Source organism: Aulonocara stuartgranti (genome assembly GCF_965226115.1).
Source record: "Aulonocara stuartgranti genome assembly, chromosome: 11".
In the NCBI taxonomy this organism is placed as follows: domain Eukaryota; kingdom Metazoa; phylum Chordata; class Actinopteri; order Cichliformes; family Cichlidae; genus Aulonocara; species Aulonocara stuartgranti.
The window spans coordinates 25,488,955-25,508,497 of NC_138947.1; the positions used below are offsets into that span (position 1 = coordinate 25,488,955).

The window sequence follows — 19,543 nt, forward strand, 5'->3', positions numbered from 1 at the left end:
GCCAGAGCTGTTCGTCTCAAAGAGTTGTAATATCAGTGCGAGTCTTGGACATTTCTTAAGCCCTCAGTGTTTTAGTTTCTGCTTCCTGCAAGTAAATTTAACTCGGAACATTTTCCCCCCCCAAAAAAAAAAAAAAAAAAAAAAAAAAATCTGTGGACTGGAATTATGTTTGATGCCAGACAATATTATTATTCTATCAGGAAGTGTTGGGGACTGTTGGAGCCTTCAGTAATTTCCGTTGTGTAACCGTTAGAGGTAGAGGGCTCTGACAGGAGCTTTTAAGAGGCAGAGAATCCATTAGACAAGGGTCGCTACAAAGTGGCCAACTATTAAAAATGCAGCAGCACCATTATTCCCTGACTGAGCCTGCAACTCCTGTCTCCTTCACAGCGTCGCTCTTTATTTCCCTTTGGATCGTTATCTCTTCTTTTTCTTCTTTTGAATTATTTTTGCTACAGCCATCTGTTCTCTTTTTGATATGTCTCCTTCACATCCCTTTTTTGCCTCTATCCTGCCTTCTCCTTCCCTCCTGCACATATTTTTCTATTACAAAACTGGCAGGGGTGAGCTTCTCTCACCCCTCTGTGCATGAGCTGACCCACTGAAGCTTTTTCATTCCTATTTAACATAGTAAGGCAATGGTCAGCAACCACTACTGTACTGGGACAAGAATAGAACAGCCCACGGAGAATAATAAATGGACATATATGGGTGGTTAGGAGAGTCCCTTTTAAGCAGTAAAAACTACCCAGGCCCAGCAAACTGAACAGATGGTAGGAGAGAGGAAAGGGGAGAGAGAGAGCCCAGAACACAGTGGGATAGGGGCTGGAAAAGCGAGAGAGAGGGAAAAAAAAAAAAAAAAAAAAAAAAAAAAAAAGGAGGGAGAGTAGAAGGCGGCAACATAAGGCCATTCTCTCTTCTCTTCATTGGCATGCGATGCTATGGAGATCAGAGTTGAAATCTAAACAGAATAGCTGGGTCTTTAAACAACATGCACATAATAATACTGCCGGTTGTAAAACTACAACTGATGCAGGCAGGCAGATGTGTGAGAAGAAACAGGGCATGAGCAGAATTGCATGCAAGGCTATAAAGCTTATACCCTCTGTTTACTTTGCACACTAAACACACACTTTTCAGCGTCTCTGTGTGTGTGAGATGTGTGCTGCATAATTTATGGCGGCTGTTTCTGCTAAGACGAAGTACTTTATATTTGACAAGAGGAGGAACAGAAGCTCGGGAGGAGACGAGGAAAGAAGGGGGAAGGTTATGTGAAATGGATGATGGGTGAATGAGTTAATCAAATTTTTAATGTTCTCTTTGTGTTTACACAATGCAGGGTGTTTTAATGACAGCGAGCTAAGCCGAAAAGAGGTCAGGCATGTTTTGTGTGCTCCGTTTCCCTCCTTCCTTTATGAGGTTTACTCATCACAACAAAGCCAACTACTGACCACATTTATCTAACGCATAATGGGGAGTAATTGAATGTGAAAAGCTCATTTTTGAAGGGACAAAATATTCTATTTAGATGTCCAGGCATGTCCGCATGTGTCATTACTTTGATATCAACTAAATGCTGTTTCTCATTATCCTAATTAAAGCTCCTTGTGTGCCGCTGAGCATATTAGCACACTGATCTGCAGCAAACTAATGATTAGCTGGTTGATAATATGACTTTTTTTTCCTGTTAGCCTCTCTTATCTCCCTCTTAGTGATTATCATCAAAGATTCACATCCTCAGTCAATCATCACCACAAGCTGCAAAGATTAAAATTTAAAAAAAAAAAAAAATGAATAGCTGCTATAGTTAGAGAGGCATGATGGATAAAGATCAAAGTTCACTAGCAAATTCATGCATACGGAGACAAAAATCATTTGCGTAGTCAAACAGCTATACACGAAAAAGATGAGCAAAATGAAAACATTGGGGAGCTGAGAAAGACTCGAAAGTTTCTGCATTTTAACTGAAGACAAGCAAGAGTGCTGGCTTATATTTGGAAGTGTGCAGGTAAAAAGTTAGGTCCATAAATTGTTGGAATGCACAATTATTTTGTGGTTTTGCTTCTGCACACCACCAAAGACTCACAATTAACTGAACAATGAATGACAATCAGTTTCGTGGGCAGAAGAAGCCTGCCATTTAACAATTATCATAGATAGCTGGCTAATGCATTCGATCTTAAGGACTGGAGACTAAAAGAGAAAAAAAAAAACTAAAATCTAAATTTACTTGCAACACGAGAAGCGAATGATGGGAAGACTGATATGGACAAGGACAGAAACAATGATATGCTTTGGATGATGAACTGTCAAAGACGGTGGAGACAGTGTTATGGGGCATTGACATGTATAGCTGCCAGTTGAACCAGGCCACTAACTGTATACTGGTAACTGATGATAGCAAACGGGGCTGCACTCTTGTGTTCAGCCAAATATTGCAAAAATAATAGAACACTGTAAATATAAAAGGACTGGTTGTTATATAGCGCTTTCCTACTCTACTGCATACAAGCCTCAGTCACCCATTCATGCAAGCACTTTTTTCTATGCCTAAGTGTTTTCTATCCAATAATTAGACTCTGATGAAGGCATCAGGATGAACTTGTTCAGTCTTGCCTAAGGATACCAGACATTAAACCACCAACCTCCCGAATAATAGACGACCTTCTCTACCTCCTGAGCCAGATCGAGCAGTACAAATAATGACCCAAAGCATTCTGCAAAAGCAACCCAAGAGTTTCTCAAGGTAAAGGAAATGGGATATTGTTCAATGGCCAAGTCAGTCGCCTGATCTCAACCCAACAGGGCATGCTTTTCTACGATTAAATCCAAAACTGAAGGGAAAAAGACAAGCAGCAACTGCAGGTGGATGCATTAAAAGGCCTTGCAGCATATTAAGGGAGGAAACAGACAATTTGGTGATATCTGTGGGTTCTAGACTTCAGGCAGTCATTGTCTGGAAAGGATTTTCATCCAAGTATTAGAAAGAATCTTACTTTTAAAATGATATTAGTTTGTTGAGTTTCTTTTGAGCCTCTAAAATTGGGGCCTGTGTGTAAAAATGGGTGTAATTCCTCAAAGGTTGATGTAAACTATTTGAATTAAAGCTGAAAGCCTGCACTTCATCTTGATTGATTTAAGAAATCCTTGCCTTTCTCCATCAGGTTATAGAGCTAATTTAATATTGTTACACTGTAACAGATTAAAAGGTATGTAACACGAAGTTAAGAAAATTTGCCTTGTCAAAACTAAAAGTCGTGTGTCATGAATGCCATGTTTCCTCTTCTCAAACAGGAGAGATTTCAGTTTGTTGTTTTTGCTAAATTTGCAGTGACACCACCACAACCTAAGGAAAACACACAGGAAATTACAGCAATAATAACAAGCTAAAATACTTTGCACATTTTGTTAGGGATTTTTGCAGTCTTCATTTCTTTAAAAAAAAAAAAAAAATCCTTTCATTAAATAATTGTAACTATTAAGCAATACAACAAGCATAGAAAATAAAGCAAATGAAACCAGCTCACAAGCGCAATCAGAAAAATCCAAAACATTGCTCATATTCAAGAATGGCAGATTTGAGCTTTAGTCCCTCCAGCAGCAGCAGCAGCAGCAACAACACACACACACACACACACAGGTTAAATTTTAACAAATCACACAGAATCTAACAGTGCAGCTGCACTTGTGCATTAACCCTCACCCTGATCCCCTCACACCCTCTTACAGCCATGATTAAGGGCCACTGGGCTCACGCAAGAGGCCATGCTATCACTCCCCACACCCTGCTAATGTACACCAACTGTACCTATAGCCCATTATGGAAGCAGAGCAAGAGTAAATTTCCGTTTAACAGCCATCATCTGCCCCGTTGTTAGTTTAAGCCAGCCATTTCATAACTGCCTCTATGTGAAGGTGGTGCATGTGTGTTAATGACAGTGAGGAAGTGTGTAGGTTTAAAGACTAGTACTGCAGGGCAGCGAAGGCAAACTTCATGTGTACACACACACACACACACACACACACACGCGCAATTGATTTTCAGAAAGGGAGAAGCTCCTCTTGCTGGAATCAAGATTAATAAGAGGCCTATCAGATCAGTTAGCAAAAGTAGGAGGGAAAAAAAAAAAAAAGAGGGGAAGAAACGGAAAAAGATATCTGTAAATTAGGAGAAAGTAACGAAGAGAGCACACAATACATACTACACATACTACCAGTTTAGTCTCTCTGCACACAAAGGAAAGAAGCCAGAAAAATACCTGCACGGCTACATTTCCACCCAACAATCCTCTACCCCTGCCCGATATAAGTCAGAGTAGAAGAGCCGATCCAACACAAGGCTTTTGTCAAGGTCCATATAGACTCATAACTAAGCCTGAACTTCTATGGAGAGTTAGACGTGCGGGCACGCACACTCTAAGGAGACTGTTCTTCTGGGACATGGGGGGCTTTAATGACAGCAAGCTGCACTGAAAAGGGGTCAGCCACGGGGGGGGGGGGGGGACGACTCATTGTTCAGAGGCCACACACACACACACACACACACACACACACAGAGAGAGTCACTTTACCTCACACAGGATAACACGCCCACACTTATCCACACAAAAGTGAGCAAATAAATTCAGTTCACGCTCATACATGAATTGACAAAGTTGCAGGCTCATGTACAGTCACGGATACTGGTTTTATTTGTCTATGAATGCATACGTGAACACACACCCTTTCAGCTGTGCTTGCAGTGCGAGTGTACTCTGGGGTAGGAAGGATCCAATTTGATATGACCTTGAGAGCAGAGAGAGGTCTGGTGGAAGAGAGGGATGGAGTGTGAGGAATGAAGTGATGGTTTCAGTCAGATGCCTGTTGCAAATACTTGTGAGAAATGAGATGACCTTGAACTGACTGAGATAAATAATAGAACAAGCCACAGCAGTGTGACACAGTGACATCTGTACACGTAAAACGGGCATGCATCAAGTGTTGAAGTTAATCTAACCTACGTGTTCATGCAGCATAGTACGGTGTAATAAAGCAACAAATCACAGTCAGTTTTATTTTGATGGCTCCAGATTTACAGATATGCTAGATATCGGCACAGAATTTAAAAAGTAATCTTTTAAGTTCAACGTGAATTTTCTTCAATCATAACAACAAGCGTAAATGCACAGCATTTAAACACAAAATGAACACTGTCAAAAACTCATTCTGACAAAAAAAAAAAAGGTTTGTTAAGATGATAAATTCAATAATTTGTTCCCCCCCATCCGGTTTAAGAAAAAAAATAAACAAGAGTGCCAAGAGACAATTACCATCTATAGCCTTTAAGTTTCTTCCATTAAAAGGAAAATTAAAAACAACATGTTTCATATTCTCTACTAGCAGACGTGAATTTTCTGGTGCAAATTAGCAAACAGAAAGGCGCGCTTATCATTGAAGACGTTTATTACAAGCAAATCACAGATGTGCATTAACAAACAGTTCTCAGCTTCTGTTTGTTCGTCTTGAGCACGCTCTTAAAAACATCAGACAGATCCCAGATGTGAATGTGTGCAGCACTGAGATCAGCAGATAAGTGGGTAATGTCGACACGCTGCAAATACAATCTGCATGTGTCATCTGTAAACGCATCCCTTAATTAAATAGGAAAAAAATCTTAGACTTCATATGGTGAAGCCAAATAGCTGCTAAAACTGGAAGTATTGAAGCCTTGGACTACAATACCTTTTAGTCATTGTGAGATGACCCTTTTCTTAGAGTTCATGTGCCCAACATGTGAACATGAACAAAATCTACCCATCCCTGCATTAGTATACTGATCAACCAGATAATTCAAAGTTGATACTTTGGCTAGTTAAGACATGTTTTGGTTGATCAGTTTCAGTTATACAGAGCCTCAAAAAGTTTAATTGTTTAGTGGACTCCACCAGCTTTGAGCTGTATAGTAATTGTCCACAACTTGTTGCAGTGAGGCATGCAATATAAAAGTTAACGAGCAGTGAAAAAAGTCTTCCATGTGGAACCATTTCAATTTACAAAATGAAAGCAGACCAACACGCACTTGTGATCTTTGAGACGCAAGAGAAACACTAGAAAATTTTTAAAGTCTCTATTCTTTGTGGTCAATATTTTGTGCTCAAATGGACACTTGCACTTTTGCTTTTTATTTTGTTAGTAAGAGAGTCATTTGGGTATTTTAAGGTAAATCCTCTATAACCTGCATCAAGACTTCTCTAGATGCTTACTGAGAATGAGCGCAGGAAAGCGGTAATTGGGAGGGTAATTCGACCAACAGCGTCTGGAACTCCACATAAACGTGTTGCTGTTGGCCTGCAATCGCACTGTGCAGTTTTTGCTTGGCTCACAGTTCAACATATTTTTAACAGCCGAGCAATAATTTTCTTACCTGTTCTTCCCACACTCTGTCCACCAGTAACATGATCTCTCTATTCTCATAGCATTCTACTCCCACACTTTTTCATTGCCTCTCTCACCATCGCTCTTGCCCACTGACATGTACATATTTACTAAATATTGCAGCAAACCTGCCAACTCCTCATATTTACTATCATGACAAAAGAAAGAAAAAAAAAAAAAAAAAAAGACAGTCGCACACACACACACACACACACACACACACACACACACACACACACACACACACACACACACACACACGAATCAGAGCAGACAGAGGGAATGGCGGGTGATATGATGCAGGAGCTATCGATCAGGCCCTTCGTAACCCATTTTCTGCCTTCTCGGTGGTAGAAGAACCAGTACATGTCAGTGCGTGCATGTGTGAAATGAATTTATCAAGATGCTCTGTGTATGCATTCTATGCGAGCGCGAGAATACTGGGATCAAACTGACAAAGCGGAGGGAAAAAATAAATAAACTGAGCTTGTTTTTCTGCATTCTAGGTAATCCGAGAAGTAAATCAGGTTCCATCAATCATTTCTACAACATATCATAATGGGTGAGTTGCATGGACTAGGGACTGCCAGAGAAGGGAGGGGTACAGGGTGGAGTTCTCAGGGTGGTGGGGGTTGGGGGACAAAGTAGGGGGGAATATAAGGATTGAGGGAAGGATGGGCCTCCTGCCCTGAACTTGAACTTGGAGCTGGTGGGGTCAGAGAAGGGAGGAGAGGGTCAAGCACTCAGCGCAGCTGGAAAAGGAAAAAAAATCCAGTTGAGTGACATCAATATCTCCCAGCTTAAAGGCAGATGGGGGAACAAGGGACAGAGTGCTATTTAGCACGCTCTGTTCCAAGACAATCCCAGCATATATACACTGATGCTCGTTTTACCGTCATTCAGTGTTTGCTGGTTTTGTAAAACACAGGCAAGAATGATCGCCTGAGATATGCCACAATCACTCTTTGGATCCTGATGCACAGACTTAGGAACGTGACCCAACAAAGGTGTGTGTGTGTGGGGGGCAACAACTTCGACACTCTGGACTGATTCACACTGGTTAGGAAAGATTTAAAGAGATACAAGATATGGAAGGCGAAACTTTAACAGGGGAGTTGAAGAGTGCAATTTTGCAACAGTTTTAAGACGACGTGCTGATCTACATTTGCAACACAGAAACGCAATAAGTCAAACCTTGCTGACCATCTTACCTTGGTCTGGAGATAGTGGGGGTAGTAGTAGGTGTAGTGGGGGTACATTGGCTGCTGTTCCAAACGTTTTCCCATGTAGCTGGAATCCAGTTGAAGGTCCTGGAGGCTGATCACTTCCGAGGGGATGGCCTGAATTCTTTAAATGACTGCTTCCAAGAGTGGGGGATGAAGAGAGAACGCTCTCCTCTCACTGGTGAAGGTGATACACGCGCAGAAGGAGGAATGGATAGAAGAACAGATAGTGCTTGAGATTTTAGTCCGTCTACTTGTCTGAGAGCTCAAAGGGAATCTCACAGAACCATTCCTTGCGTGGGTCTGGAAAGAGATTCCGGAGTGGCAGCAGAAAGAGGTTTGGGGAGAAGGAGGTGTGGAGTGAGGAAAGGAAGATATGAAAGGATAGCAGAAATACGGGAAACAATAGAGGGAATTGAAAAGCCTGACTGAGAGGGGGGGGGAAAGCAGAGGGAAGAAGAAGAGGATGATAAGGAGGAGGAGGGATGAACGGCTGGGTTTCGGTTGCCGGTTCCCTGCACACTCCGCTCTAAAAATTTGACTCACTCTTCTTCTGTGCTGCCCTGAACATGCCCCTTAATTTGCTTTCCAGTGTCTTTCTCTTGTCTCTCTCCAGCTCTCTCTCTCTCTTCCTGTGTATCCGTTTCCCTGTCTCGTTCTTCCTCCCCCTCTTGTGTACCAGACGAGACCCTGATCCCTCTGGGAGCTCGGCTGTATCCTGGAGAACACACGCTGTCCTCTTCTCTATCCTTAAAAGACAGGGAAATCAGCGATGAACTCACACATGGATGTGGAGCTGGGGAGAAAAGAGGAGGAGGAGGAAGAGGAGGCGGAGGCGGAGGAGGAGAGAGGGTGGTCTAGAGCTGAAGCTGTGACTGCCTTTTTTTTTCCTCACTCCCTCCCTCTTTTGTTAAGCTCCGGGGATAGATAGGTAGATACTGCTGAAGCCCGGCGTGGAGGATGAGCAAAAAGAAAAAGCCGTGGTGAAAACTCCTCTAGCTGAGGAAGAAGCAGATGGCGTTATCCAGACGTGCACTCACACAGAGGAAAATCCCTTCTGATCCACAAGGTGCCCCCTCCAACTCTCTTCTCCTCTCTTTCTTCTCAAGCTCACTCCCTGACGGCTTGCTTCCCACTGCGCCTGGCAGCCGTCACTGTGTGTGTGTGTGTGTGTGTGTGGTGGAAGTGGTGGCGGCAACAGCGGTGGTGGAGGTGGTGGTGTGTGCGTGCGGTATGTGTGTGACTGTGCATGTAACTGAGAGGGGAGTGTGTTTGTGTGGCTGTTGGCGTCTGCTCCACTGTGCGTGCTGAGGCATAGAGGGGCTCGGCTCAGCGCAGCTATGCTCCTCCCTCGCTCTCTCTCTTCCTCTCGCTGTCTGGCTCTCTCGCCCTCTGTGTTTATGATGGAACTATAGAACAGTGGGAGTGGCTGGTCCTGCCCTCTTCCAAGCCCTTGTGAGTGTGTTTGTGCTAAATAGAATGAGAAAAAGAAAGACCGATAAGGGCTGCTCAGCTTGAAAGGTGGAGGTGGGTGGCGGTGTGAGCTGGAGTGAAGAGTGCAACGAGGATACATAAAGAATATTTGGAAAACAGAGGACCCCCTGCTGGCACCCTACAGGTGCAGCAACAATTGAGCAGCAAAATGGTCATTTTTCACTACATGTACGTGATTAATTAATGCCATCCTGGTTTAAACAGACTGTTGAGATTATCTAATATAACCAGCAGAGATAAATTAATACATAAAAGCTTATAAGCTTAAAACAGTCCCTTCCAAACTGCACAGGATGCCTTGCTGCACACAGCAATGCTACTTTCACACATGTCAGCAAAAGGGCCCGACATGGAGGGTGTATGTAGTTCAGTGGTTGTATGGCACAGTGACCCACTGACACAGTGCTGCCTGTTATGTGATGTAACCAGGTTTAAGTAGTGCTCTTACATAAGCAAAGTGAGCCATGCATGAAAAGGCTGCTCTGCCCTCTGACTACAGCTCTCTGTGAGAAAGAAAGATACAAGGGTTGGCAGACAATGCACTGCAGTGGAAAGAGGGGGCACAAGAACAGAAAGCATACATGAAAACTCTTAGATAAGAGCTTCATTTCTTGTGGGCAATTAAACTACTTTACAGCCTGTGATGCAAAAACACATTAATATTGTGGGCTCCTCTAAGAGCCATTTGTCACTATGCCTACATGTACATTAATTTTTTCATACCACTCTCCACAGGTTTGAGTGAGTCGTGCAAGTTATAAGCACGTCGAGCTAATCTGGTGAGTAGAGAAGTCATTGCTCTGGTCAGTTAACTCAAATAACATTCGGCCGGTCTACCTTAGTTTACACTCACTGTAGTCATAAAAAGTCACATTTTCAGCAAAAACCAAACTGTAACAACTATACTGAGTTTTGCTCTGAAATTCTAATATAACTTTATTCTTTGAACATCTTTTGAAGATGAAACCGTTTTCCTACATAACAGCTTCTGACCATATAAGGTTTTCATAATAGCAGCAATACTGGTCAGGACAAACCAGTTAAGCAAAACTGGATAACCAAAATTATATTTTTCACCTTAAAAATATACTGTAGCATCTCCCTCTCTGGTTTAAAGGGAAACTTCACGTACTTTACTAAAACTGACTGTTGAACTATTCCCATTGTCACAGAGTATTTTTTGGCAGTAGTGGTAAAGACAGCAACACTTGTCTCTACTACTACTACTAACATAATGTTTGAGAAACATGGCTCTCGACCAAAGACTATGAAAGTGAAATGGTCCTTGAAATTACTAAATATTATTGACCAAACCAATCCCTGTTTCGTTGTTTTCCCCATAGTTCACAAAAGTGGAAAACCCAAGAGGAGAAAATGATGTTTATGCTCCTGCTTTTCTTCACCTTAAGGATACCCGTGGCCTTAGATACTCAATATTTAGAAGTTGAATGGGTGGTAGAGCCTTCAGATTCCAGGCCTCTCTTCTGTGGAACCAGCTTCCAGTTTGGATTTGGAAGACAGACACCATCTCTACTTTTAAGAATCTTGAGGTAACTGGTTGATATGTGGTGCTGTAAGTCACCCTGAAACAAACTGTTGTGTTGGGCTGTTTAACGTCAAAATTGTGAAGACACGTGCATTCATGCAGTTTTCCCCTGCAACAGACTGGTGATAGAGTGGCTAAAGGCTGGTGCACCATGCTTCTTGCCTAAATAAGGACATGCTACAAAAAGAAATGGACAAACAAGGACTGTTTTTTCTACGCCTAACATTCAGACACACTCATTGTTCGTATGCATCAGGAGTAATTGAGTTCAGCATCTTGCGCTAGGATACTTCGACATGCAGAGTAAAGATGCCAAGAATCTACCCACCGCCCTTAGCAGCAGACCTGCAACATTTATGTACAGACATCTTCAGGGGATGAACATAAACACTGCTCCATATATAAGAGATGGGTAAAAAATTCTATACCACTGATAACGATGATCTTTACAGCCTTTTGTGGACCAAGCACACTCAGGTCAGAGTTTATGCACTTCTGAACCCGGAGAACTTTATAATTCTGACTTTTGGATGAACTATTCTCTTGTGTCCCGTGTCCAAAATGCAGGAATTAGAGACCACTGTAGTGTTAGAACTCAGTTTGTCCTCTTTTAGCTCTTACTACAGAGAAGGTACAAAATATGAGTTCTTACTGACATAGGCGTAGTGTAATTGGTACAGATTTAATTGTAGGGTGACTGGTTGAACACACTGATGCAGCTCCAGCAGCCACTGCCAACATATTACCCATGTTAACAAAAGCTCTTAACACAGTCCTTAAAAATGGAAGAAAAACACAACAAATTTAATGTCCAAGGTTTGTGGAGTGTGTATACAATAAATGAAATGAAGGGCTACTTTGACCCAGTATGAAATATTCTAAATCTTCACTACCAATTCCACGTAACTCCCCTATAGTCATCCACCACACAGGGAAGCAACATAGAAAGAAAACAGAGGGTGAAACTGGATAACGAGGAAATAAAAGAAGAGGTTATGCTGCATCACCAACTGCTGGCCAGCTATAACATCCAATTTCTCTCAGCAACGCAAAAACAAACATTAAAAAGGTAACAAACCTTTTTAATGTTTCCAGGGAATTTCCCCAGTGGGTATTTACCACCAGGTAGTCCTCAGAACCGCTTGGTCAAATAAAGCTCTTATTAGGATCTAACTGGGTTTTCAAGAGTTAATTGAGGAAAATCTTACCGGTCTTACCTTAGCACTGATGTGTGAATGCAGGTCTGAGTCAAAGTGTGCAACACAGTTCTAACCTTTCATCGTGCCCGTAGGCAAGCCTGAATTCAGCACTGTAAATCCCTTTCATCTGCCTTGTTAACCATTTGACAAATTGAGCTTGTTTACTCTGCTTCTGAAACAAATGTGTCATCAGGAGTGCATACATTTATTTCAATACAATAAGAGTGTTAGGTAATCAAAATAACTTGATCTTTACAATTGTGTTTTTGTGCAAATGTAGGTGATGTTTAAGAATTGTTTTTGCATGGTTTAGTCTTCAAATTTGCTTATATACTGTCAACCACTTAGTTTTAGACTATATTTCTTCTAAAGAACCTGTGATTATTCATTACAGTAAATTATTACTAACCATAAAATCAAATTCTTTTCAACCCAAAGTAATCCTGGAAGGTAGTAAGTCATCAGATAAATGGCTGCTCATCTTACAGTGTGTATGATGTACTTGAAATGGGAGACAAGTGACTCAGATTGAAGTCATTAGCCGACAAGCAATTAAGCACAAGTACAAACCATCAAGATTTCTCTTTTGCATGAAGAAAACAGGTTCCTGCTTTGACACACACTCTTCAATTAAAAAGAAAAAAAGTTAAGTTAAAATATGATGCCACATATTTTTATAACCATACAAGCTGCTCTATGAGGCTTAGAAACAATATTCCTCTGAGCTGAAGGCTAACATTGACATCCCTCTACTGTTACAGCATGCTAGCACCTGTTAATGTTAGGCTCAAAAGGTCATATTTACTATAGTTGCTTTAAACTTTAACAGTGCTGGACTTTGCCTACATTACATGTGTAACATTAACCATGGCAACCATTCTGGCAAGCAGGACATCAAATTATCCAAGCTAAAGCAGCATCACCAACTCTCACACTCATTTTTTCCTCACACTCAAAGGAAGAGGCCTCAAAGTCTTTTTTAATGTGCGAATGGCAACTTTCATATTTTAATAACACCACTTGTCCATAAACAACAAGGCATCTGAGACAGTTTAAACACTTAAACTTTCCGAAGGATAATAAAGAAGCTCTAGATGATTCATGCAATCCAGGTTTAACAAAATGTTAATGAGGCTTGAAGGGTAGTTTATTGCTGTGTGCGTAGGAGTCTCTAGACATGATCCATTTAAACATCCCCAAATCGAGAGACTTTCATAGATTTCTGCTCTAAAATCAACTGTCAGGAGCAAACAGTTACTCCTGAACACTTTTCTATACCAGACAGGTGAGTCTGTAGTATAAATAAAAAAATAAAATAAAAAAAAGCATTTGCATTAATGATCATCATAATGTGCCTGATCTGTTTTAGTGTAATCATAAAAAAAGAAAATTGCAACAGATATTCAACAATTTCACAAGTTTAGGAAACTAAACTGGCTCAACAGTTTTATTAAAAGGAAAGCTGATTTGAGCAGATAATTTTGGGTAGTTTTCACATAATTCTATTCCATCATGTCCAATCTTGAATCATTTCAAATGATCAAATCACTATTTTTATTATGTTGGGGAAATAAAACAAGCGATTTGTGAGAAACTGCCAGCAGCAGAAATTATGTAAGTATTCCTTTAAAGAGCATCCATTCCCTGTCAGACTCTCACACACAGTGTTTGATCGAGTAAGGTTGCACATTCATTCAACACCATGTGCAGAATGCCAAAAAACAATGCATACAAGGAGCCAAGGGATGTGTATGTGTGTAATATCAGTAGCATACCAACCGAATGTTTCATGAATTCTTAAGATTCTGCTGACACTGAAGTTTACGAAAGAGAGGGAATTGATTCCTCCACAACTTCATAGTTCTATTATGAGCAGCACAATCTTTACATCTCACTCCATACGCTGCCAGAATAAAGCTTCCTAATTACCTTATCCAGTGACAGGACAGCCTTAATTACTATAGTAAGTTCACGCCAGTTAATTGTCTTAATTTTAATATCAAACAGACTTATAAGCACAATCTAATTCTCAGCCAGTTTCTACAGACTGAATGTGTCCCTGCTGCATCTGCATTTCTTAACAAAAAGGACATTGTTCTAAGGATTTTTCCAAGTCCAATGTTTAACAAATAACAGACATCAAAGCAGTTTGTAAATGGAGCAGGAAAGGCCATGCTGTGTCTCAGGGATGCGTTTCTCTCATCACTGACCACCAGATGTATAACAAACACTGAGCCACAAAAGAGAGTGAGGGAAAAAAAAGAAGAAAAAACAAGAGTCAAATCCTTACATGTTAGTTCAGATACAGCTGGAAAAATACAAGAGGTCATATGATGATGATAGTCCTCTACAGAAGCTGCACTGGTAGGATTCAGGAAAAACACTTGCCAGGATATCACCACACACGCGCACACACACAGTGGTATTCGCACACAGCAGATTTACAGTGGTAAATGGACTATTACATCCAATTGCCACACACAGCATGAGGAAATTTGTCTCATTGTGAGTCTCCTGAGATACAAACATGGGGACTACACAGAATGCAGAATAAACGGTTTCCTCAATCCAGGAACTCAAAGGGGAAGAAATTAGACCTAAAGAAATGATATCATTGGCATTGTGTGTTTACATCTACGCCACATTCTCTCAACTGTTTTTTGCACATTGTCAGTACTGCTGAAGATTTTAAAGAAAGTGAATTGGCAACTGTAACTGTAACTTCTGTCGGTGCTGTGCTTTTGGAAATCGAATTTCCCAGAGGAACCCACCCGAGGGATTAATAAAGTTCTATCTTATCTTAAACACAGGTAAGGCTGGTGGTTTAATAACCTGCTCTTCCTCCCCCCTGATACCTCAGATTGCTCCTGCTGTGTGATGATGTAGGACACAAAGACTGATTCAAGCCTCTAATGTAGCAGCTAGGAAAGACCAAAAGTTACACATCTCACCTGCAATTCAAAACTTCCCTGCTGATTTATTGCATTGATTTAATTTGCCACTCATCTATTTCAACTGGGTCTCCTTTATGTACTAATTAATTTGTTGTTGTTGTTGTTGTTTTTTTTAAATACAATTGTAAATAATGTGAATATACAAATAAAATGTCTTGAAGTTAATATCCAAGTCTTGAAATTTAGTGAATCTTTACACCTTCCCACATTCTCAAAGACTTCTTTAATAGCAGAGGTAAGTAAAGCCACACGCTGCCTCAAAGTATTGATAAGAAGTAAGATTAAGTGCTAAACTCAGTCAATGGGCTACCAGAGTATATTGTAAGTATTGTAAGTATTACTGTAAGTTGGAATGACAGTTTAGCAGTCAATACCAATACCAGTATAATTACACAATTTTTCACACCCAATTTGATACATATTATTCCATGTACCTAAACATAAAATCCTCGATTAAAAAACAAACAAACAATAATTAAAAAAATAATAATAATTTAATTGGTTTTTTTTATTTTTTTTATTTTTTTTTATTTTTTTTAATGAATGGCATGGTTATAGCACACCATTTAAATGCTAAGATTCTGCTCACAGGACAAGTTATTTACATCAAATTATCTTAAACATTTATATGACATGAGCCATTACAAATATTATAGCCTTTGTGATGTAGCTGACTTTACAACTGCAATGCCAGCTTTCCCAACCTAAATGGAAATGCATACTTCGCAGTAACATAAGGAGAATGATCATTTGGATGTTGCTGGATATTGACTGAAACTCATTCACCTTGAAATCTGTGAATAAATCAGGTAGTTGGGTTTTTAGGTGCTTTACTAAACCTAATGTTTATTGTATATTTCCTTTTAGGGATCAGTTATTCCCCTTTGCATTTTGAGGTGGATGACCAAAGTATTTCCATACCCAACTCTTACTGCCTTCATCAACAAGTCAGGTTGGCACCATCTTGGCAGCTGCAGTAGTCACCATTGTAGTTTTTACTGTGTTTATTGTCATCCTTCTTCAACATGTGTAGAGGCTAGAACACTTGTATGCTGCCCCATTCATTTAATTTTTTTTTTAAAACTAATTTCAAGGGTCCCCATTATGTAGCTATTATATTGTTGTTTTGTTGCCAAGGAAAGTTCTTTTGTGTCTGGTGTAATGTCAGATAATGTGGAGAAAGCTTGCAGCAAAAAGAAAATAAATGCAATTTTTAATAATTATTTCCTACACCAATATTGAATGTATTGACAGTCATTTTGGCTTTGACTGGGTTTATACTGAGAAATGTTACAGGATGATACTAGCCAACACTTGTCTTTAACCAGCAAAAATGCCTGTAGGCTTACTGGGGCAGTGTCGGCTCAGACTAGCTCAGATTCTAGTCTTTCTTATAACAGATACTAGTTGTTAGATTTGGTTAATCCAAATACATGGAATTTTAAGTAATGTAAGATCTTATCTAAAGTATTCCGACGCTTTGGAGAAGTACTGACAGACAGAATGCATGACTCTGTTAGTGCAGTAGCTGTACTGTGCTGTAGGTAGTCTAATCCTAATGTAATGTTCAGCCTGAAACTAATCACATACAGCACCTCTAAATAAATCAGGAAATCATCTTCAGTTCTACGACACAAATAATGGGATGGCTCTAGCTCAGTTGGTAGAGCGGGACACCTACTCACCGCAAGATTGGTGGTTCAATCCCAGTCTGCTCTAGTCTGCATGCCAAATATCCTTGGGCAAGATACTAACCCCATGTTGCCCTCCGATGCATCCATCAGAGCATGAATGTGAGTGAATGTTAGATAGAAGCACTAAAAACCTTAGATAAGTGCTTGTGTAAATGCACATGATTGGGTGAATGCACAAATTGTGTAAAGCGCATTGAGTGCTCAGTGAGAGTAGAAAAGCGCTATACAAGAACCAGTCCATTTACCAACTTTAAGTATTTTTACTTAAGCATCTATGATAGCAAGTGACACTAGCAAAAATATTCTGAAATATGAGGCACAGCATTTTTAAATGGACAACAGCAAGAAGCAGATTAAGAACAGAGGACACACGTTCATGTTTCAGGCAATGAGACAGGCAGACAAGCTAGTGGAGAGATTGTGTTACAGTATATGGGAAAAATTCCAAACCATCTCCACTGCCATAAGGCCATATGAAATATCACTTCAAACCAATAACCCCTTGTACAACAGTGTATGCTTCATTACATGACTGAATCAAAACTGTGACAAATCACCTTAGGCCCCTTTGCAAATCCCACTCCTCCCATGCTCTTTTCTTCTCCCTCCCTCTCCCCTCCCATCTCAACAGTAAGGGATGGCTCACTTTAACACAGATCATCATTTTATTAAAAATGAAAAAAAGAGCAGCGCGTCAGTGGATTCATTTTAACAATTATGCAAATCAGACAGGAGATGAAGCTTTTATTAATGTTAGAGAAGTGTTGCATCAGATACTGCAGAAGTTCATTAAGTTACTCCTGCTGAAGATGAACACATTCTGATTAGTTTCACGTCACTGTGGTCTGTATCACATTATCTTCCTGGGCTGTGTCAGCGCAAAACTCCCCATGGATCTTTTGCTCCAGTAATATATGCACACGGGGTGGTACTTCACAATTAAAAAGTGCACAAGCTGGATTAATACCAAGATGTCTTCTGTGTTTTGTTGTGGTATCACAACATAATATAGGGGGTCGATTTTGTACCTCCACTTCTTCCACTTTATGGAATAATATATCACTCATAATTCATTCCCAGTTTTAATCATCCCCGTCCTTCAGTCACTGCACTCTTGCAAAAAATGATGCCAGTCTACCTGGCTCTCTCCAGCCCTCTCTTTCTCTGTCTTTCTGTGCAGGTACAGGGCATGTGAGGTGGTGGACCGTGACTGACTGACTAGAGCCCATGCTTGCTGTGGCTTCGAGGGGTAATTAATTTCAGCAAACGACCGCCACGTCTGTCGACTTTTATAAACGACCGTTTACGCGCTATGGACAATTTAACCACTCCACTGAGCCCGCCTTGACAGAGATGAGTAGAGAGATGTAGGAGAGGAAAGGATAGACGGGGGGAGAGACAGGGGATGGGGACCACGCTGCTAGGTGACTGATGGGAGATTTAATCAATAGAGTAAGCACATTTACTCTCATGATGCTCACCCAACATCCATATTCATAGTCTTAATTCTCTTGACGCCTACGCTGTTGCACACCACACAAATTATAATGCATGAAGGATTTCACTACATCTCATCCGGCCTCATCAAAGGCCAGTATCATCACTGCTAATTACGTGTTCCACAGTGGAATAAACATCATTGTGGTACTCTAGTCAAATGACACTACTCTAGATCTAAGCTTAATTTGATAACCAAAATGACTGTCTTCATCTGTATCCTGGCACAGACACCTGAACAGACCAATTTTCTACTTATTAATGTCACTGCCCATATTTGGAATCATTGGAGAAGAGGAAGGGGGGAAAAGGCAACTATGTCACAATAATGTCCTCCTTTTCAACAAAATGATGACATCTGAACTTTTTGTTAGAGAAAATGTTTGAATTGGCTGTGACTCGGCTGTGATAGTACTGAACAATGTCTGGTTACTGTTTGCTGTAATTACTTAAATCTAGACATCATCTCTTAAATCCGAAGAATAACTGCTCGGGCAACCTCCACCCAACTATTCACCCTTGCATCCTTGAAATATAGGCTGCACCACTCGGAAAATACAGCTGAATCTACAAAGAACTTTATTAAAGGAGATACAAACTACATTAATTACCATAAGAAATTAGATAAACAGATAACGTATTGTGATTTTTGTCTGAATTATCCTCTCTGTAGCTAATTAAATATACAGCATTTTTTCTGACTGACTCGACCTATAAGCATATCCCAGGAGTGCTTAACTACTACAAGGAAATACTGATTTCAGAAAGATGCCACTTTCTGCAGTAACTAGAAAGACAATGAATCACAAAAGGACAAATAAAATCATTCTCATTTCTTTCATCTGGATTTTCTTTTCAGCCATGTAGGAAATTGCTCCTGGTTTTTATAGACCGAGACGGAAGCTGTCAGGGTCCATATTCTATATTCACCTCCTTTACATTTCTACTCCAAATATGACCCGCTTACAATTTTCTGCACCCTCCTAAAAGGTCAATAACACTAAAGCAGCTTGGTTTTCTCAGTGCAAGACTGTTTTTATAACTTAGCAGCATGTAACACTGCTTTCTTCCCCCCTCTGAATTTCCAGAGACCAAGACGTGCAGAGCCACACCGCAGTCATTCGGCACTCTGTCAGCTGAGTCCTGTGAAAACCGTAGTGTTTGCCTCTAACACTATCGGGTTGCCAGACTATTAGCACTGCAGCCCCACTCTGCTTTGTTCCCCTTGCCAAAGCAAGTTACATGGCTCGCCTCGATGTCAGTGTTTTCACAGCTAGACATATATTACTGTGTGACATCAAGCCCAGGGGCTTATTGATCTGCTGGATTGTATGACAGGACCCTTTATGGCATTTGCTGGAATGTATGACAGCAGTATGCCTGCCTCAATACTTGGCAGGGATAACTATAGTATACCACAGTGTAGAACAGACTAGTGGAGCCATATGAGGGCCTGCGGCAGCTAGTGTTTCCATAGCTACAGTGGGCGGGGGATTGTTTACTGTCCGAGAATGAGAGAATA

General features: G+C 40.6%; 1 protein-coding gene and 1 long non-coding RNA gene across 6 annotated transcripts in view; one reads left to right on the top strand and one right to left on the bottom strand.

Annotated features, from left to right (window-relative positions):
- The window catches only part of LOC309717931 (RNA-binding motif, single-stranded-interacting protein 3-like), a 162,899-nt gene that overhangs the window by 112,511 nt on the left and 30,845 nt on the right, over positions 1-19,543 (bottom strand). For 2 of the 5 annotated variants that reach the window (XM_082552861.1, XM_082552860.1), the window contains exon 1: positions 7,626-8,920. The exons of the other annotated variants lie outside the window; for them this stretch is intronic. In XM_082552861.1, the coding sequence (XP_082408987.1) occupies positions 7,626-7,700 (75 nt within the window). In that variant the 5' untranslated portion in view covers positions 7,701-8,920. Of the gene's footprint in view, positions 1-7,625; positions 8,921-19,543 lie in introns of those variants that run through there. 5 annotated transcript variants of the gene reach the window in all.
- Positions 8,606-11,877, top strand: LOC309717941. Its single transcript, XR_014279850.1, has 3 exons — positions 8,606-8,706; positions 9,867-9,910; positions 10,475-11,877. It is a non-coding gene; the product is annotated as an uncharacterized lncRNA (long non-coding RNA).